Below are 17964 nucleotides of genomic sequence, written 5' to 3'. Positions count from 1 at the left end.
CAGTATCTTTAGCTGTGTGTTTGAGTTGCTCTCATAAATGTTGTTTCAGAAACATAAACTCTGTCGAGTGACAGATCCTTTAGCGTCACAAACTGTTTAATCTATGTCAGCTCGCGTCAAGTTTCTCTCTATCTAAAACACTTCATCACAGTTCTGCGTCACCAAATAATGACTTCAGAAGTAGTCTTTAGTATTCTTGCAATAAGTATTTTTGTTTGATAGTACTTTGGTCAGTTCCAAGGTAAGGATTAGCTCATTAGAAAAATATCCAATATCCAATTTTAAGTGGAACAATGTAAAGTGTATTTAAGAAGGCTATTTCTGGCTCTATAATTTCATGTACATAATCTAATTATAGCGGCACCTCCAGGGAATTCCCTTGCCCATGGACTAGTTTCATATTTGAACAGGGTGTACAGACGATAGACCTTAGTTTAAACAGCACAAACAATAGGATCGGGATGCATATGATAGCGGGACGAAAGTGGGAAGTATTTGAAGACACGTTCCGTGTTCGTACAGGTGACATAATCTCCATCCGTGAAGCTGATGGTATAAAACTGGTCAGTGTCGTATTGTCTTCATCATCTTACGCCTGCATGCCAGGATATCCAGTGAATATCACTTAGCATTTCTTGCCTGCAAAACTACCTCGACGTCAACCTACTGGAGAGGACCCTTAAACGTCTCAGTTGGAAAGGCACGCTATGCCGTATGAAACAACTAGAGGACGTCAACAGCAAACTCAAAATGAACGTGAGTCCTAGCACAACTGTAGTTTGAAATGCACAGAGAATCGTGCCATTATATTTTACCGTCGCTCCTGATATGCATTAACAGTTGGTATCGTTGCAATTACAATTCCACATGGTACTTCAGTAAACTCCCTGCGCTCATCTTTCATCTATCAAACACGAGAAAGACGTGTTGCGATCAGCCGTATGTACTATAATACATTCACTTTATTCTGTATGTGTCAGTTCATTCACGTTAAATTTTATTTTCTTTTGCAAAAGCCGCGTCTCATTAGTCCATGGAAATTAATAGAAGGTCAATATTCATCATAACTACGTCTTCCATTTGAATAATATGTCATTGCATTACAACTCCGTTGCTTGTTGAAATGTAGATAGTATTTCAGTTGGTGTTCACTTAACTGCATATTCTGAAAAAGAAAAATCAGTTTGACTTAATTTCATGCATATGGACGTAATGATGTATCATTTACCAATATCTTTATTCTTTGCCTCATCAGACCCTCCTCCTGCTTACGTCGATGACAGTAGCCATCTTCCAGACCGTTACATCTTCGCCAGTCCCGAGCACCTCTCAGGCATGTCTGCCAATAGACGCAGCTGATTCCCATCGACGAGAACTGAACTCTAATCTTTTCTATCCTAAAGCGCCAGCATTCGCAGTACAAAGTTTCAACCTGTCGACCAGTGACATGGGCTTGGCCGGTACGTCAAGCTGTCCGTTTGATGGCGTCTCCAGCCCGCAGGACTGCCCCGTAGGAGCGAAACCAAATGCTGGAAGTCCGGAAATCACGAACCAAGACGGCTCGTGTCCATGGACCTACGTGGAGTGTTTCGATGCTGACCGTATCCCAATGGCGATCACTATGGCTCAGTGCCAGTGTTCGGCATGTCTGGACCCTTACACAAACGAGGTGGATCCCAACCTTCGATGTCAACCCGTGATGTACAACATGAAAGTCCTACAGAAGACCCAGTGTGTGGATGGCCACTTCCGGTACGAGCAGAAGACCCTTCAAGTCCCCGTGTCATGTGCCTGTATGCGCATGAGACGTGTCTAGGAAGGAGTACCTTTCTCATGATAATGAAGATTGAACGTCTTCCGAGTTTCGAAAAATAGGCTCAACTTAATGTATTCACTGTCTGATATGTGTATTCCTTGCCTTGTATTGTATTCAAATATAATGTATTTTTATCTTGCCTTTTACTGTCCCGTAAGATTGTCTAAATTCCAGTTTTGTCGAACTTCTTCAGGTAAAGATATGGGCAATCTTGACGACATTCAGTCTGCAAACATACGGACAACAGAGTGCAAAATTCATTTAGTTTGTATATTGATCGTGCGTTCACCATCAACTTCTGTTGGTTGGACGTTACTTTGTTACCATCATTGTTTTTAAAGAAGCCATCATCTTCAGGAAGAAGAGGAAGAAATAATGTTCTGGCATTTCCTCTCGATGGAAACGCCCCAAATCTACAGAATCTGAAATAACAATGTGGACGTCTCAAAATGGACAAGCTCATCATTCGTGAAGCCTGCCCAGGCAAAACCAATGTCTAGTAAGATCGCATCATCTTTATACTTGATTTGAAGCATATCTAATCAAAGACAAGACGTGACCATTTTAATTGTAGACATCCGCATGTAGTCTAAAAGCACTGTTATCCGCTTTTGTGCAGCATCATCCTAAATATTCAATAATCTATCATCTTTTAACACATTACAACATTAATCACAACATGCTTTTCTTGAATACGTATGTGTATACGTACAATGTACGTATGAATACGTATAATACGTTTCTTGAATTCTTGAATATTCACGACATGCAAATATATGTAATTGTCCTATGGACAAATTGTTATATTTTTAAAGTGCCTGCGAGTACTTATTCGTATAGAATGTAATATATTACTCAATGATGAGTGCGGAAAAAAAAGTTTGGTTTGACGTTAAGTAGCCACTATGTGGCGGTAATTTGTGTCAACTTGAAGAAAAAATATTCATATTAGTATAAAGATATCTTGTTAAATTTATTCTTACGTATTTCATTCATTTACTGTGTATTTATTATTCTGTGTATATTAAGCCATGCAAATTTGCGTTTACTTTTTTTAATAAGTTACATTGTTATATGAGAATTTCATGTCTTACTGCTTCCTTCTTCAAACCTATGTCTATGCGAGTCTTTCTCGTGTTCAATAAAAGCAATAGGAAATGAAACAAAAGAAGAGTCTGACGTCTGCTGTATTTGTATTGGTATTGGAGCATCCACGTGGATAATGAAGTTTTAAGCACCAAGAACATAGCAACAGTGACGTAGAAAGTGTCATGATAAGATCTTCAAAGTTTGATTTTTTATGTTATTCAAAGTAAATCTGATCTTTGGAGAGAAACTTTATCCCCCCCCCCCCTTCCCGCTTGGCGATATGCTACAGAGGACCCCGTGAGAGTTTGAGTGCGTGATGCCTAGATTACAGCGCCATCAGCGTCAGTAACTTTATGTTTACAAAGCGAGTGACAAGACACAATTTAGTCCGTGTTGTCCAGTACGGAATCGATGCACCTAAGAACAGTCGCCGCATATCAAGTCTATTGGTATGGTGGCTTTGGTGGATTCCTATTAAATGTTGCTATCATTAAAGTTTAAATACGAGTTGGTGCTTATCTGCATAATAACAAGCAATGGGCGTAGGGTGGGGCATATTTTTTGCCTTAAAATCTGTTCTTACTTTCAGTCAATGAACACATAATGTACCGCAGCGTCAGAATACAACAACATTATTATAGCCGTATGTAGCATGGATATCAATGAGAATAACATTGTGAAATTATGGACAAATATAACTTAGTATAGTAACTCTTATATACAAAAGCGCACATCACGAGCGCGAAGCGCGAAGTTCCTTGCGGCAGGGGTTCAGGGCCCTTAAAGCAGGCTCTGGAAGCTCTAGGGTTCTAGATGCTCTCTCGTGCTATCTAAGGCTTATTTTTCAACATACGATGACATTAAGTAAGAAATCATTTCAAGCGGGAGACACAGACCCAGGGCGGGAGAAATCAAATCTCAAGCGGGAGAACGGGAGATTTTGCAAAAAAGGGAGATCTCCTGTCGAAAGCGGGAGAGTTGGAGTCTCTGGCAGTATTCATTATGATATGTACAAAGCAAGTAATAATTCATCAAATTTAAACTAGCAGTTAGTTTTGTGTTTGTTTACATTGCTCTCCCTTTAACATTAATATTTCTTCTGTAACCGTCTATCCAAAATTCCGTTTTCAAGCAGCGCAATTCTTTGTCAATTTTTTAAACTTTCAATAAGCAGTCAATAATATCTTAAATAAAGCACCATTTTAATATCTATGGACAATATTGATTTTAACCCTCGTTAAAACTCATTGTCATCAAAAACTAGTTACGATCATTCCACAATAGCTGTGAATCTAACATTGTAACCAAATTTTTATCAGTATATCAAAGTATACTAAAGTGTAGTGCTCATTCATTGTTCACTCCATTAGAAGTCATGATGCTCTTACACAGACAATCACATGCACATTTCAAGCCAAAAACCAGATTAAATTATATAAAGTGCACTATACTCTTTAAAAAATGTTTAGTTTGCCCCCCCCCCCAAAAAAAAAATAGACTCATATTTTCCTTTGTCTTGTCTCTTGTCATTATCATTCTATATTCATGTTTCAACTTGTTTTGATAAACAAAATTATATCATATTATATATATATATATATATATATATATATATATATATATATACATGAGAAAAATCATAAGAAAACTCTAACAGACAGAATAAAAACAAGTTCCTGGACAATACAGCAAGATTCTTATGGGGCTTGATGTCAGATTAAAAAGCATGATTTTTATACGATAGTAACTGATGATTTGCTTCGACATTTCTAAACTTAGTGTAGATGACGAAACATTCCCCATACGTTCTTTGAAATAATCATGACTATGAAGTGAAAATAGTTACTACTCATATGTTGGGTTTGAGTTTATTTTATCTATACACGGAAATAAAGCCTGCTTTCAGCTGGACAGCTGTTTTTCAGCAAGGCCGTGTTTTACATCGAATAACAAAGCATACATACACACGGCGAAAATGCAAACATATACAATGATATACAATTAATGACAAGCACTGAACAATTAGTTACAAAAGAAAAAGATATCAAAAAACACAAAGAGAAAATCGATATACTTCTATGGACACATAAGGGACTTCCGCTAACTTCATGATCTCTTTGTAGAAACTCTTGATTAGAGTTTTGTACAACAACAGGGGAGGTATCCTTATCAATGTTCTCTCTTGTATGCTTCACTGCATGAAAGACTTTAAGCGTTTTGCTTCTAACGTTTTCAATTTCTGGGGTCCATGTTAGGTTTTTCATCGAGAATGACCCCGAGATATCTGCAGTCTAAAACTCTTTGTAGATATAATATATTTCCATCAAGGATGACCAGGTACATCATGATAACACAAGAACGTTTTGTATATACTATGAAGAGTGTTATCGCAAAAAAAAAAAAAGCTTACTCCACTTTTATAAGTTGAGATATCTCTGATCGAATCATCTACAAACAAAGTAATTAACAATAAAGTATAGGATATTCTCAGTCATAACTTCTAGAATATTCCTTGTTACGTCACAAGTGAGGTATTACTGGAAAGGTATATCTTGCTTTATATGATGATGGACGTACTTTGGAATGTTTTAAAGTGGCGCTTAGCTCCTTCTGCAATAAAGCTTTTCATAAACATATATATATATATATATATATATATATATATATATATTACATCATATTAAAACAAATAACACAAGACTCACCTTTGTTCGCACACATTGTAAATGTCAGGAATTGTTTTATACTTTGAATTCAATAGCTTAGTGGTTCTACTAAAGCAACTTTTACCTTTATGAATCCCTTCTTGTTTCCGATACTGCAGTAGATACACATTAACAAAATTAATGTATATAGATATGAGAACATCAGTGCTTCCCACAATTACAGAGTAAATGTTTAACAAATAATATGGATATTTAAATCAGTGCGATGATGATCGCATCAAACTGCGAGACTATAAGCGATTCAACGTTTTAACTTAATTGTTGGAAAACAAACTTTACCATTTTATAATTTTTAGATTTTGAACTCTTTTCTTGACTCGTCAATATGAAAATCAGTCAGAAGCACTTACTTTCCAAGTTGCACCATTTCACCTGATTATTGCATTCCACGTCAAGGTATCCTCACACAGACCATGCAGACAATGTCAAAATATGTTGATTTCAGCGGCATTTGCATTGTTTTGTCTTGTTTATGAGAAAAATAACCTGAATGAAATCGGTATGCACACATACAGTTTGTAAAGTAGAATTACAGTTCAACTGGATTGCTAGCACGTTTTCTTTTTCCACAATCAAGTCAGTAAAGCTACAACGGAATAGGATTCACAGTGCGCCATAATTCTCGACACTGTTTAAATAATGTGACTAGACTGTGTTCTGAATAATGCATTCTTTCGGTGAGGACTGTCTGTAAACCAGCAGCGTTCATCCTCCATTAGGATCGGCGATCCATGAAAATATGGTACAAGAATACTGACACCTCCCCCCCCCCCCAAAAAAAAAAAAAAACCAAAACAACAACAAACAAACAAACAACAACAACACCAGCAACCCACATGATAATGTGAAACAAAACTTTGAGAAATACATGCATAATGTCTTCTATATTATATTCATATAAATGATAACTGACTTTCATTGTGCTACAGTATATTATATGCACGACTAACGCATATTAAACAATATAAAGGCTTGCATATTATCTGAACGTAAACGGTATACCCATTATCTTCATTTCTATGAATAAAACGTCAGTTGACTCCAATCATCTTGTGTAATTGGACACGAATTATGTCGCATACAGTGCAAATGAATTTACAGGATGGTATATTGATAGTAGAATGAGGGTCGCTTTCTTGAACTTTTGGAACTTTTTTTTTTTTACTTTTATAGACTAAGATGATATTCCTCAGCACACGCAGGGAAGCAGAAAAGATCTTGCATGTGCTGTCCACGAAACATCAGCTACTGTATGTAGGCTGTTGGACTGATCTCTTTCCTCCAGTCATCTAAGAGACATTGCATTAGATTAGAAGACTACTGCAGTTTGTGATGTCACAAACAAAGAAAGAGATAGCAGAGGAAATTATATAATCCTTATTATGTCAGCGACAAAGAAATTCCTGAAGAAACTGAAATTCTTTTCATATCGTTTTTACATCTTATGTGCCATCATAAAATGTAGAAGTCTCCTCAACCATCGATGGCAGCTGTGAAACTTGAAAATTCAGAACTATTGAAATAATATTCCTGCATTCATTCAATTCACCTTGTACAATCCACACATTTATTTGAGAGAACTCGTCCTGAAACAAAGTTACTGTTCATACATGTTTTTGTTTGTTTTGTTTTGTTTTTGACACTGGATTCAGAGAAAGACTCAACTGTTGTGGCTGTAATTGCAAATATTGTGCTGCCTCTTCAATATGAATGATATCGTTCAGTACGGAATGCCCCTCCCACTCCAAAGTTGCACTAGCTTCTATGACTCAATCAAAAGGGGATTATATGTATGTATGTATATATATATATATATATATATATATATATATATATATATATATATATATATATGGGTGAGAATTTTGAACGATGTACAATTGCCAATTTTCGTACCTTATGACATTCTTTCCCTTAGAACACGCCAGGATGATCTAAGAAACCAGATTTTTTCATGTCATCTCAAAGATTGGTAAATTTCCTTTCAGGAAATATATGGTTTGGTTGACTTTTGCCTGATATTTTTCATTTCACAAGGACTTAAAGCATAAAAATACGGTAAAAACGCTATTTTCACAATAATTTTTGTTTTTCAAACTAATGATGTGCATTTTTAATGGTACGTGGCATCTAATATCTGACCATGTTCTGGATCTGACATATCATGGGTATGTACCACAAAATTATAAGAACTTTATGAGTACGAATAAAACTACAGAGAACAATTGAAATATCAAAGTCCTATACAGACGAACGTCCGTGATGCTTTTATTTCTATCGCTGCTGCAAATTCTACTTTGTTGTCCCAACTGTAACGTATACGAAAATTTGGTGTTCCACCTAATGAACATATCCTGCAAAAATTGTACGTCTGCTGGCTGTACATGGGACGTAATATTCTTTTATGCAAAATTATACTCAGTTTTCGTCACGGACGTGCCTCCACTATTTTCTAATAAAGATTGTAGCCCACGAAACGTTATTGGTGATATTGTTCTGAGTCGTAATCAACTAAGATCTAGCAACACGATAATATGTTTGTTTTGAGTTTCTGTCCATCCTTTGTCAAATAGGAACCGAAATTATATTTTTAGACGAACCTCCAAGAAAAAAAGAACGTCCGTGATGATTAAAACGTTTTCGAGTGGGACACCATCTTGCTTTGATGGCGAAGGTGCATTTTACCTTTGGCTCTCTAGCCGAGGAGCTGCATGCCATTTTTGGAGCGGACTGAGGTTCGTCCGCAGTTTTTGGACCATGCAATTCATTAAAAACCAAGCAAATAATTAATATTTTCTCTGAAAATTCACCTCCTGATCCCCCTCTGAGCAATACATATGTTGTAAGGATGTCAAATTTCTTACAATTTGCATTGACAATACATTTTCAAATTTTTGAAAGAGTTAGGAAGGCTAGGTACTCTCTGCTGATTAGTTATCCGTCCTGGAACATGACCCTAGTAGTAGAACGAACGTCCGTGATAATTCCAGAGAACGTCCGTGACGTATGCAATCCTTCCGATAGGGATAACTTGTCCCGAAAGTGTCCTGTATTCTTTAAAACTTTTGGCTCAAATAGCGACAAATAAAGTTTTACAAAGTAGAAAATGAGTTTAGAGCAGTAGTTTCAGAATTTTTAAGGCGTTATGTGATCATGATGAACAAACAATTGAAAATTTACTCACAATTTTACGCTTCTTTTCCCTCTAATTATACAAAAAACAGCTAAACACTTAAAACAAAGTTCTAGGAAAATGGAATTTTGCGTAATCTGTAATTTCTGTGCGTTTAAAATTCTTTCTAATGAGGTTCTGGAGACAATTTGTACTGTTACAGGTTCTGAAAGTTTCGCTCACGGACGTTCTGTCCGAGAAAGGAAATTTCTGACAATTACAAATACATCACTGCACATAAGATTAATGTTAGTTGAAAATATTACCAAATCACCGAGCCGCTCATACCCGAAAGTGAATAGCGTTCAGCACTCAATTTACCTGTAATAACAAACGGAAAACGTTTTTTTCACGGATGTTCGTTGGTTGAATAAGTCAGTGGATTACATAGTAGGAGAAAGAGGATCAGTGCCACTTTTTAGTGACAGGTGCTCTAAGTGTTTATCTTTTGAGTATGGTAGCTGCCGTCTCAAACAGAACACATCCAGTTTTGGTCTCCATAACGGACGTTCGCTGTAATTGTCATGATATTAAATGCCTTAATTCATTCTTATTTTTCTCTTCATGACGATTTTCTCTCATTCCCTCAGTAGCCTGAACATGCTGCGACCAAACAGAAAACAAAAACAAAATAAAACAAACCAAAACAAATTCGAAAAGTGCTACGCAATCACATTCAGGATAATGACGGAAGAAGTCTGTAATGAGCATGTGTTGAATAAGAAACGGAAAAGTTTCAAAAGGACGTGGAAGCAGTTGAATGAAAATGACTGAGAAACAGAGAAGGGATCGAGCTCCAACACACAGAGAAAAGAATTGCCAGTGCACTCCCCTTATACCAAATTCCTCTGGAGAAGTTTTTGTCTGTTTGTTTATGTTTTTTATTCATCGAAATGCCGTCACAAGCGAACAAAAATCATGCAGTATACAATTATTGTCTGATGAAAACACACAAATCCTCCGCTTATCATCACATGGTGTTGTTTTATACTCATCAATGAAAAGCAATATTCATTTGAAATTTTTTCCAAGATTTTTTTTTTCATTTTACATTTAAGAGACAGAGAGATCGTCAATTTGTTTGTGCTTTTGTGCTTACTTTGAAAACACATGTTAAAAAAAGTAATGATTAAGAATAGGTTTAAGGTTGCACTTTGATACGTTCGCTCTTCCAAAGATTCGTTACTCCGATGTCCAAAGGTTTGTTATTCCAAAATGGAAAAAAAAATATTGTAGTTAATTTAGGAGGTTTGTTATTAGAAATGTTCTTCGAAAAATAGATATTAAGGATCATTATTTTTAGGTCCGTTCTTCTAAAAGTGGAATGGGCCTGATATTCGTTTAGGTGAAAACAGTTATTATGAGGTTTTGAAATTGGAGGATTTTAGTTGTTAACTTGTTTCTCCACGTTTGGATAAGCGAACATAATTTTTCATGTTCCAATAAATAAGCCTTTCGGTTAACCTTCGGAGATTCCTATCATTTACCGAATAAAAAAGCTTCATAATTATACGAACTCTATCAATTTTCGTATTGACAAACTGTATGAATAACGAGCCTCCGAAATGACGCGCTACAAAAGGTTTGTTATAACAAACCGTATTGTATAATATCGAAGTCACAAACATCCATCCAAGTTATATGGACTTATTGTGTCTTGTTATGACGAAACTTCGCAGTATCGAACCTATTATCATTTCTGACTAATATAATAACACAAATTCTCCTCGGTAACAGTGTGTAGCACAAGGAGCAAACACAGGGGGATTTCTTCCTAACGTATTCGCTTGCCCTCCCCAGCTAAACTTCATATTTCTATAACGGAGCACATTTCTGTTGTTTTTCTATATTATTTCTTTGTAATGATTTTAGCTGTGATCATGTTCGTTATATAAAAAGCAAATTTTGCATTGTAGACTTTATATAACAAGTTTAGGACCTCAATCTTTATTTCATGATAACGAAATTTTGATAAATATATTCGTTCTCAAGGATGGAACTATACGTCACTGAGATTACACGTACGTTTGTACGTTCATTTACAAGAGATGGAAAAATTGTTTTCTTTGATTCCTCAGTATGAGAAGATAAACAAGCTTATATAATTGAGAATTGGTAATATCTATTCAGGATTTTGCAGAGGAGTTTGTTCTCGACATGAAATTGCTGTTTGTTGTGAGTAGAATGCGTTTCCAACTCAAGAGAGCTGCATTGTTCAATATCTTGTTTGTTCCGAACGTCCGTGAGCTACATGCGAACCTCCGTGATGAAAACTATGCTATGTTTGTTGGGTTATAGAGACTGCCCAGATGAGATACATCTTAAAAAGGTATATTATTATTTGGGAGTGAGGATTGAAGTATGGGATAGTGAAATAAGAGGTGAAAATATTGAGTTTCTGTAAAATGCGCGTAAAGTTAAGAAAGTGTTTAGCGGAAGAGCAATATTTCCACAGAAATGACGAATTTAGTTAAATCATCAGTTGTCTACCATTACGTACAGGTTAAGAGTACAAGCTTAATATTCTGCAATCACGTACACATGTCCCTTCAGATATTTCGTTAGGATTTTGAACTGAATCAGATCTTTGGAAACTATGTTAAATGGTATTCAAATGTATGTGCAGTACTATTCCTCACGGACGTTCGCTGCTCTGGACATGGTAAACTTCAGCGGTGAATAAAAACTTGTTCCTCTGGGAAAATCCTAGTATAATTGGGTTCATATTAAAGCTTGAGTTATACTCTTTCAGGTAAGATGAATGATTTGGTGAATTTCCTACTTTTTGAATTTTGCCTTGTTTTGGCTCAATTGTACATCGTTCAAAATTCTGACCCATATATATATATATATATATATTGAAACAAGAGAGGGAAAACTGACCAGAAACAAACAATAATAAATAGTGAGAACTTTGAGCAAAGAAAATGGGTTTTCATCGGGATTCGAACCCGAGACCTCCGGATTACTAGACCGGTGCTCTACCGACTGAGCTATTGAAAGCCCTAGATCGGTGTTCGTCCCAAACCCTTAACTCTCTTTGCTCGTGTGGTCACAAGCTATAGTGTGTGTATGTGTGCCACACACACACACATTAACCTTTGTTAATGTTTTACTTTTTTTTTTGTCCGTTGCTCTCGATTACATCGTGTGTTTCCATGGATATGTAGGGAGCGAAACAACTTCGTATGGGCCTTCTTGAAAGAGTTTATCATGTCCAATCTGAAAGCCCTCGACATGTAGCCTTGAGACTGACCTTAGAAGGTTGAACACATCATCTGAGAGTATATTGGTATCAGACGGTCTTTGCAAGGATCCTGTCACTACTACGTCATTAGTGCAAACCGTTGATGTTGTAGCCACTTCCTGAATGACGGGAGATAAAACTGGATGAGGACCGATTTGCAGGAAGAAATTGAATCCATCTTGCAGAAGTTTCTGAATGGCAGTCATAAATTTTACCGGCTGTCGAACGTTCATCCACCAATACATAGCACTGTTGACTTCTCTAAAATCGGAGTAATTGCTTGTGACCGTTGAAACAAGGGGAACATTCGGTGTCATGTTGGTAGTGTGTTTCTCCTCAGAGAATTTTAGAAACTCTAATTTCGACAACAAAGACTCACGTATCTCTTCCTGTTGGAAGCTGTGGAAACCGTTGTTGACGTTGAGCATCTTACACTTTATTCCCTGTTCTCGAAGATTCGCTGTGAATTCATCTAGTGCCTTATAACCTCCTGCCAAGACTATTTCTGTCGGGCTGTTAACTGCTGCAATATCGATTTCACTATCGTATCGACTGTTCTTCAGGCGTGTTTCGATATCTTCAACGTCATGCAATATGGCTACCATCGTACCAATGCCATATGTCTTATTCAGCTCACGCCCTCTAATGTATATGAGACGAACAGCATCATCAAGAGTCAAGTGCCCGGCGGCATGAGCTGCGGCCACCTCGCCGACGCTCTGCCCCACGATTGCATCTGGGCAGATTCCCCGAGAGCGGTAGTATTCAGTCAACCCAACTTGGACAGCAAAGAGGGAGGGTTGTGCAACATCTGAAAGCGTTTTAAAGGTAAGTAGAAGCAGCAGATTAGTTATTCGATGTGCCTAAGACAACTGATTGTTATCCACGCGTCATCTCTTGTTAGTTTGCTTGATTTGTATACCCGCAAGAAACAAGAAACATTATCTAATTATACTTTTATCTAATATTTAGCGAATCTATTACTGCACACGCACAACACACACTCACATCTTCCTTTTCACTCTAACGCGTGATATTGCAATATCAAACAAATAAAACTACTTTCCGTGAGGGGCAAACCTGAGTAACTGTTATATTCCCAATGACGCCATAAGCCCAGTCAAGCCATATGCTTATGATGATGGTCTCATGCTTCCTTATAGAATCCTATGTACTGCCTTTTCTGTATTATTACGCAATTATAGATGTTTTACCAAAAAATGTGTTATTTACGTAGTATAAACTGCACTTTTTTTCATATTTCCCTTCGCCATTTGGTTGTTTTTTTTCAATTGTCACACTCATGAAATTAATTTTGATTCTATTTCATTATGAGCAGATACGAACTGAATTATTATAAGAAAGCTGAATCAGCCTTAAAATAAATCAAAGTGATACAATTTCAAAAGAACATTTATTTATTTGACCTCATTATATTAAATTGAGGAACAATAACATCGCTTTTGAGACATATTACCACTGACCTGTTCGGTTTATTTTCTCACGGTCATCTTCAGCCGTCAAGAGGTGTACCAGTGACCACGTTGCTCCACATCTTGTAAGTATTTTGTCAATGTTCTATCATCGGAAAAAAAAAAGCAAAAGCAAAAAACAACAACAGCAAAAATGTGTATTTATATAAACTGTAAAACTCTTACACTTTTCCGAGAAAGGAGGAACAGTGAAAGGAAAGCTACGCACTGTTTCTCCTTCTTTTCTCATTAAATCACTTATACATATTATGTATATAATACGGCTTATCGAAGACAAACTGGTAATCTTTCTGGCAAGATAACAGCAGAATTCAAGGCGTGTTCGAATTCGTCAATGCAAACAAGATGGCAGAGATAAGAGAAATAGAACAGAAAGAAGGGAAAGGACAGAAAGAATAAATTCGATGGTTTGAGAATACCTGTATGACACTACGGAATTTCAGTTCCTCTGCCATGAGACGACGAGCCATTCCCCACCACTGGGAGCCCATCCCGGGGTAGACGAAGACCAAGCGACGAACTGGAATGCTCGTATCCCTATCCTGGCCCTCTATGACAGTAGTAGCGGTTTTGACATCTTGTAGGAGTTTAAGTCTGATCTGGTTCCTTGCATCACTTGGGGATCTTATGATGATACACACGCGATGGTCGAGATGGCTGGACCGTACACCTGCAGTGTACAATGCGTTTTTATACAGAATCTCGTCATCTCTTATTACTTCTGCCATAAAGGCTTCCCACTTCTGGAGGTATTGAGCGAGTGCGTCCCTGCTTGCTGCCGATAGGAACAAAACTGACGGTTTCTCTGTGACTTTCCCATTAAAAAGTTGTGTCTGTCTGTTCTTAGGTTCAAAACCTTCCAGAACTATGTGATCATTGGCACCATCGAAACCAAATGAACTGCAACCAATCAACTGCTTGGCCCCACTTGGCCATTTAGTAATTTCCGTTGAAACACACAGGTTCAAGGTTGAAAGGTCGACGTTCTCAGTTCCTTTACTGAGCTGTACTTGATTTGAAATCTTTTTGTTTTGCAAGCTTAGTGCAGCCTTGATTACAACAGCTACACCAGCTGCTGCATCGGCATGGCCAAAATTTGTCTTTAAGGATCCAAGGAACAGCGGATTTTGATCTGACCGACGTATGAATCCCAAAGCTTCACCAATAGCATTGGCGCCTGATGCGTCCCCGACACTAGTGCCAGTACCGTGCAGGTCGAGGAACGCTACGTCTTCAGGGTTGACTTTGGCATCATCGCAGGCCTTTTTGAGGAGGGCAACCTGTGCTTCATAACTAGACTGACCGATTCCAGACGTTCGACCGTCGATAGAGAACGTTCCTCCCTGAATGACCGCGTAAACCCTGTCTCCATCCTCAATGGCCCGTTTCAATGGCCTGAGAACAACAGCCCCTACACCTTCCCCACGACAGCGGGCCGAGTCATCAGATGTTTTGCCTTTCCCTTCTTGGGCGTCATCGTCGCCCTGAGAGAAAATGCTTGCTCCACCTGCTACAGCTATGTCACACTCGCCTTTCCTCAGTGCTTTACATGCAAGGAGAATTGCATCCAGAGATGACGAGCACGCTTTGTTCACCGTCAAGCTAGGTCCACGAAAGTTGTACTCATACGATATTCTATTTGATACCATATATGACCCTGCATTACAAAACAAACAGAAAGTCGCCAGGCATAAAACTTTAGATAAGAGCATATTCTGAAAGAGCAGACTTTAATCTTTAAAATGATGTGTAACTCAAACCAAATGGACTCTCCTAACCTATCTAAATATTGGAAAGCAGGCACACACTCAGGAAAAGTGTGAACTGAGAAAAGATGCTCTGAAGTACAGTGTCTATTCAAGGGCTTAATCTTTACCAAAGCAGTGCTGCCTGTGCGATGAATGGTTAGTTATAGGAGTTGAAAGTGAAGAGTGTGTACAAGGTTTCTCAGAAATGAAAAGGAGACTCTAAAGAAACATTAAATCACACTTTTCTGCCAAAAAAAAAATGTTCGAGATAAAATGCTTAAAAACACACTTTCCTGCCCGTTTTATGATCCCAAATTTTAGCATAATGCAGAAGAAAACTTGCTCTTTCAGAAAATATGAAAAAGTCAAGATCGGCTCGGTTGACCCATTTCACCTATTTTCAGTCCTCACACAAAATCAGTGTGTGCGACTTTTAGTTCGTTTTGTGATGCACGGTCACATAATGTGAATTACCACTATTTTTGGTGTACAGAATGACAACGTCGTAGGAACTCCAATAAGGAGGCTGAACTCACTCGCAGCCATGCCCATATACACTCCGGTGGTCGATCCATGTACCGACTGGGCTGGTATTCCTGCGTCTTGAAGGGATTCCCAAACCACTTCGAGAAGGATCCGAACCTGTGGATCCATTTTGTTTGCCTCTTCTGGAATTGAAGAAAAAAAAGAAACAGAATATGAAATATGTAACGTAAGCTGCAATTGGACACCCAGGCTCTAAAGTTAATTTGCATTGCATTAGTAAAGTAAAGAAATCCTTTTAGTTTGGTACAGAGACTGGCCGAAATACGTCCTATCAATGGAGAAAAACATATCCCCCTCCACCTCTAAAAAAAAATAAGATACCTGGACATATTTTGAAGAATTCTCTGTCCAAGTATTCTTGATCCTTTCTGAGGTATCCAGCACACTTGTACATCTTCCAGGGACACTTTTCACCAGGGGAAACGTAGGACACCTCGTCGGAGGGTTCGGGAGGGATAGATGTTGTGCAGTCCATACCCTTGTCAAGCACATCCCAGAACCTGTAGACACTGTTAATGCTGTCAGCGAATCGACATCCGATGCCAACGATGGCGACCTTGCCATCGACCGACATCGTTGGGTCGGTTAAGGAGTCCGTCATACTTCCTTCGACTGTGGCAACTTAGAAATAGTATCATAAATGATACAAAAATATTAGTAAAAAGTCATTAACTCTGTTTTAGATTTAGAAAAAAATGACAATAGTAATAATGTCATTGTTCAGAAGGGAAAAGAGAAAGTATAGCAAGGTCTTGACGTTCATATCAGTCTTTCTGCCATTAATTGTAATCAGGCATGAAAAGAATAATCATACTGTTCATCAAAAGAAGTCTTAAATATTAAGATGTTTATCTATTCTATTAGAAAATTATTGATAGCATATGTTGCAGTGGACACTCTTTCGGTAGAAATGTTACCCGAAATAAGCTTGCATGTTCCTGTAGCTAGAAGAAGACATTTACCCATTGTATGTACACCAAAGAAGAAAATGTTTAAGCATATCATATCGTCGACGTAATGCTACCGCATAATAATGGAACTTGCCATGTATTGCTCACAGAGCGTTAATATACAAGGTGATCTTTTACAAACTAATAAATCAGTAGGACCATCAACGGCATAACCTGGGCCAGCAGCATGTTCTACCACTTTTGTGGAAGTCTAAAGTTTTTCTTGGAAATAAGTTTCATTTATGCTAGGTGTGTTGTTATGGCTGATTCTTCTTACAAAATAAAAGGACACGCAATAATTACTCATACTACAGTTATTGATACTACATACTACAGTTATCGAATAAGAAAAACACAAAGAGCAGCTTTTGAGTGTAGATTAAAGGAAACGTATAGTTTTGGTTGAGACCTGACTTTAGGTTTCTAGCATTCTTTTTGTGTGTGTATGAGATAATGATAAATCTCTTCCAAGACATAAAAGAGAATGTTATTCCAATAGGGATTCAATGTTTATTTCATGGAAAGTGGTTTTGCAATGCCTGAGATATCCCAAACAGAACACTTCTAATAAAAAGTGGGATCCACCGTTTGAATCTCTCAACCATTTCAAAACCGATTTTCATCTAAAAATACATTTTTATTTCCATTAACATGGTATGCTCTGTATTATTTCATAAGTGATTTCTTGCTATCTCACAAACAGTTAAAAGCCCAATCATTATCTCCACAAATACTATACTAGACTTTAGACTTCGGAACGCGTGAACATCTGGCTTGTTGTACTCCCGTCAGTGCTATACTGGCTGGTAATTCTAATTCTAATTTTTCTTTGAATGTTAGTACTTGTATGTTCACTCTTTAGGTTTCCCGTATCTCTTCCGATGACTCGCATGTCGAGTCGTTCTCTTTTCACCATTATTCAATTCATATTATTACATTATCGTCAACATAGTTAAATCAACTGTTCTTACATCTGCAGAATGTGGTTGTCTGTATATCACTGTTTGTATTGAGAAGGGTCTGTTAGTGCCCCAGGTAATTTTGCCTTTCATTTTTGTTTTTCTTTATTTTGGTCCTACGTTGCATCCGTGCTCCTCATCTTACACTCTGTTCAGAATTTGGGACCTACGCTTAACAAGCTCGCTTTTAAGTAGGTTCCATCATATTTCTTTAGCGT

The 17964-nt window shown here is 37.5% G+C and overlaps 2 protein-coding genes across 2 annotated transcripts; one reads left to right on the top strand and one right to left on the bottom strand.

Annotated features, from left to right (window-relative positions):
- The first annotated feature begins 714 nt into the window (after positions 1 to 714).
- Positions 715 to 1816, top strand: LOC139726007 (uncharacterized). The gene is made up of 2 exons (XM_071637121.1): positions 715 to 756; positions 1256 to 1816. The coding sequence occupies exons 1-2, from the start codon at positions 715 to 717 to the stop codon at positions 1814 to 1816; spliced, it is 603 nt and encodes a 200-aa protein (XP_071493222.1).
- Positions 1817 to 12137: 10321 nt separating this feature from the next.
- LOC139725900 (spectinabilin polyketide synthase system protein NorA-like) lies at positions 12138 to 16411 on the bottom strand. Its single transcript, XM_071637015.1, has 6 exons — positions 16159 to 16411; positions 15828 to 15959; positions 13963 to 15086; positions 13535 to 13628; positions 12430 to 12861; positions 12138 to 12169 (listed from the first exon to the last, which is right to left on the bottom strand). The coding sequence occupies exons 1-6, from the start codon at positions 16409 to 16411 to the stop codon at positions 12138 to 12140; spliced, it is 2067 nt and encodes a 688-aa protein (XP_071493116.1).
- Positions 16412 to 17964: the final 1553 nt, after the last annotated feature.

This window comes from Diadema antillarum, unplaced genomic scaffold (genome assembly GCF_040938485.1).
Source record: "Diadema antillarum isolate AM-2024a unplaced genomic scaffold, OU_Dant_1.0 scf00000001, whole genome shotgun sequence".
NCBI lineage: Eukaryota > Metazoa > Echinodermata > Echinoidea > Diadematoida > Diadematidae > Diadema > Diadema antillarum.
The sequence above is the reverse complement of the archived record's forward strand: the minus strand, read 5'-3'. Positions and strand labels throughout refer to the sequence as shown.

Excerpts from the sequence above, each read along its gene's own strand:
- LOC139726007 (XM_071637121.1), top strand. The coding sequence starts at position 715 with ATGAAACAACTAGAGGACGTCAACAGCAAACTCAAAATGAAC. Across the intron at positions 757-1,255 it reads ACAGCAAACTCAAAATGAAC|ACCCTCCTCCTGCTTACGTC; the intron begins GTGAGTCCTAGC and ends TTGCCTCATCAG.
- LOC139725900 (XM_071637015.1), bottom strand. The coding sequence starts at position 16,411 with ATGTCGGTCGATGGCAAGGTCGCCATCGTTGGCATCGGATGTCGATTC. Across the intron at positions 15,087-15,827 it reads GTATATGGGCATGGCTGCGA|CACTGAGGAAAGGCGAGTGT; the intron begins GTGAGTTCAGCC and ends TTGCATGTAAAG. Across the intron at positions 13,629-13,962 it reads AATTCCGTAGTGTCATACAG|AACATTGACAAAATACTTAC; the intron begins GTATTCTCAAAC and ends TTCCGATGATAG.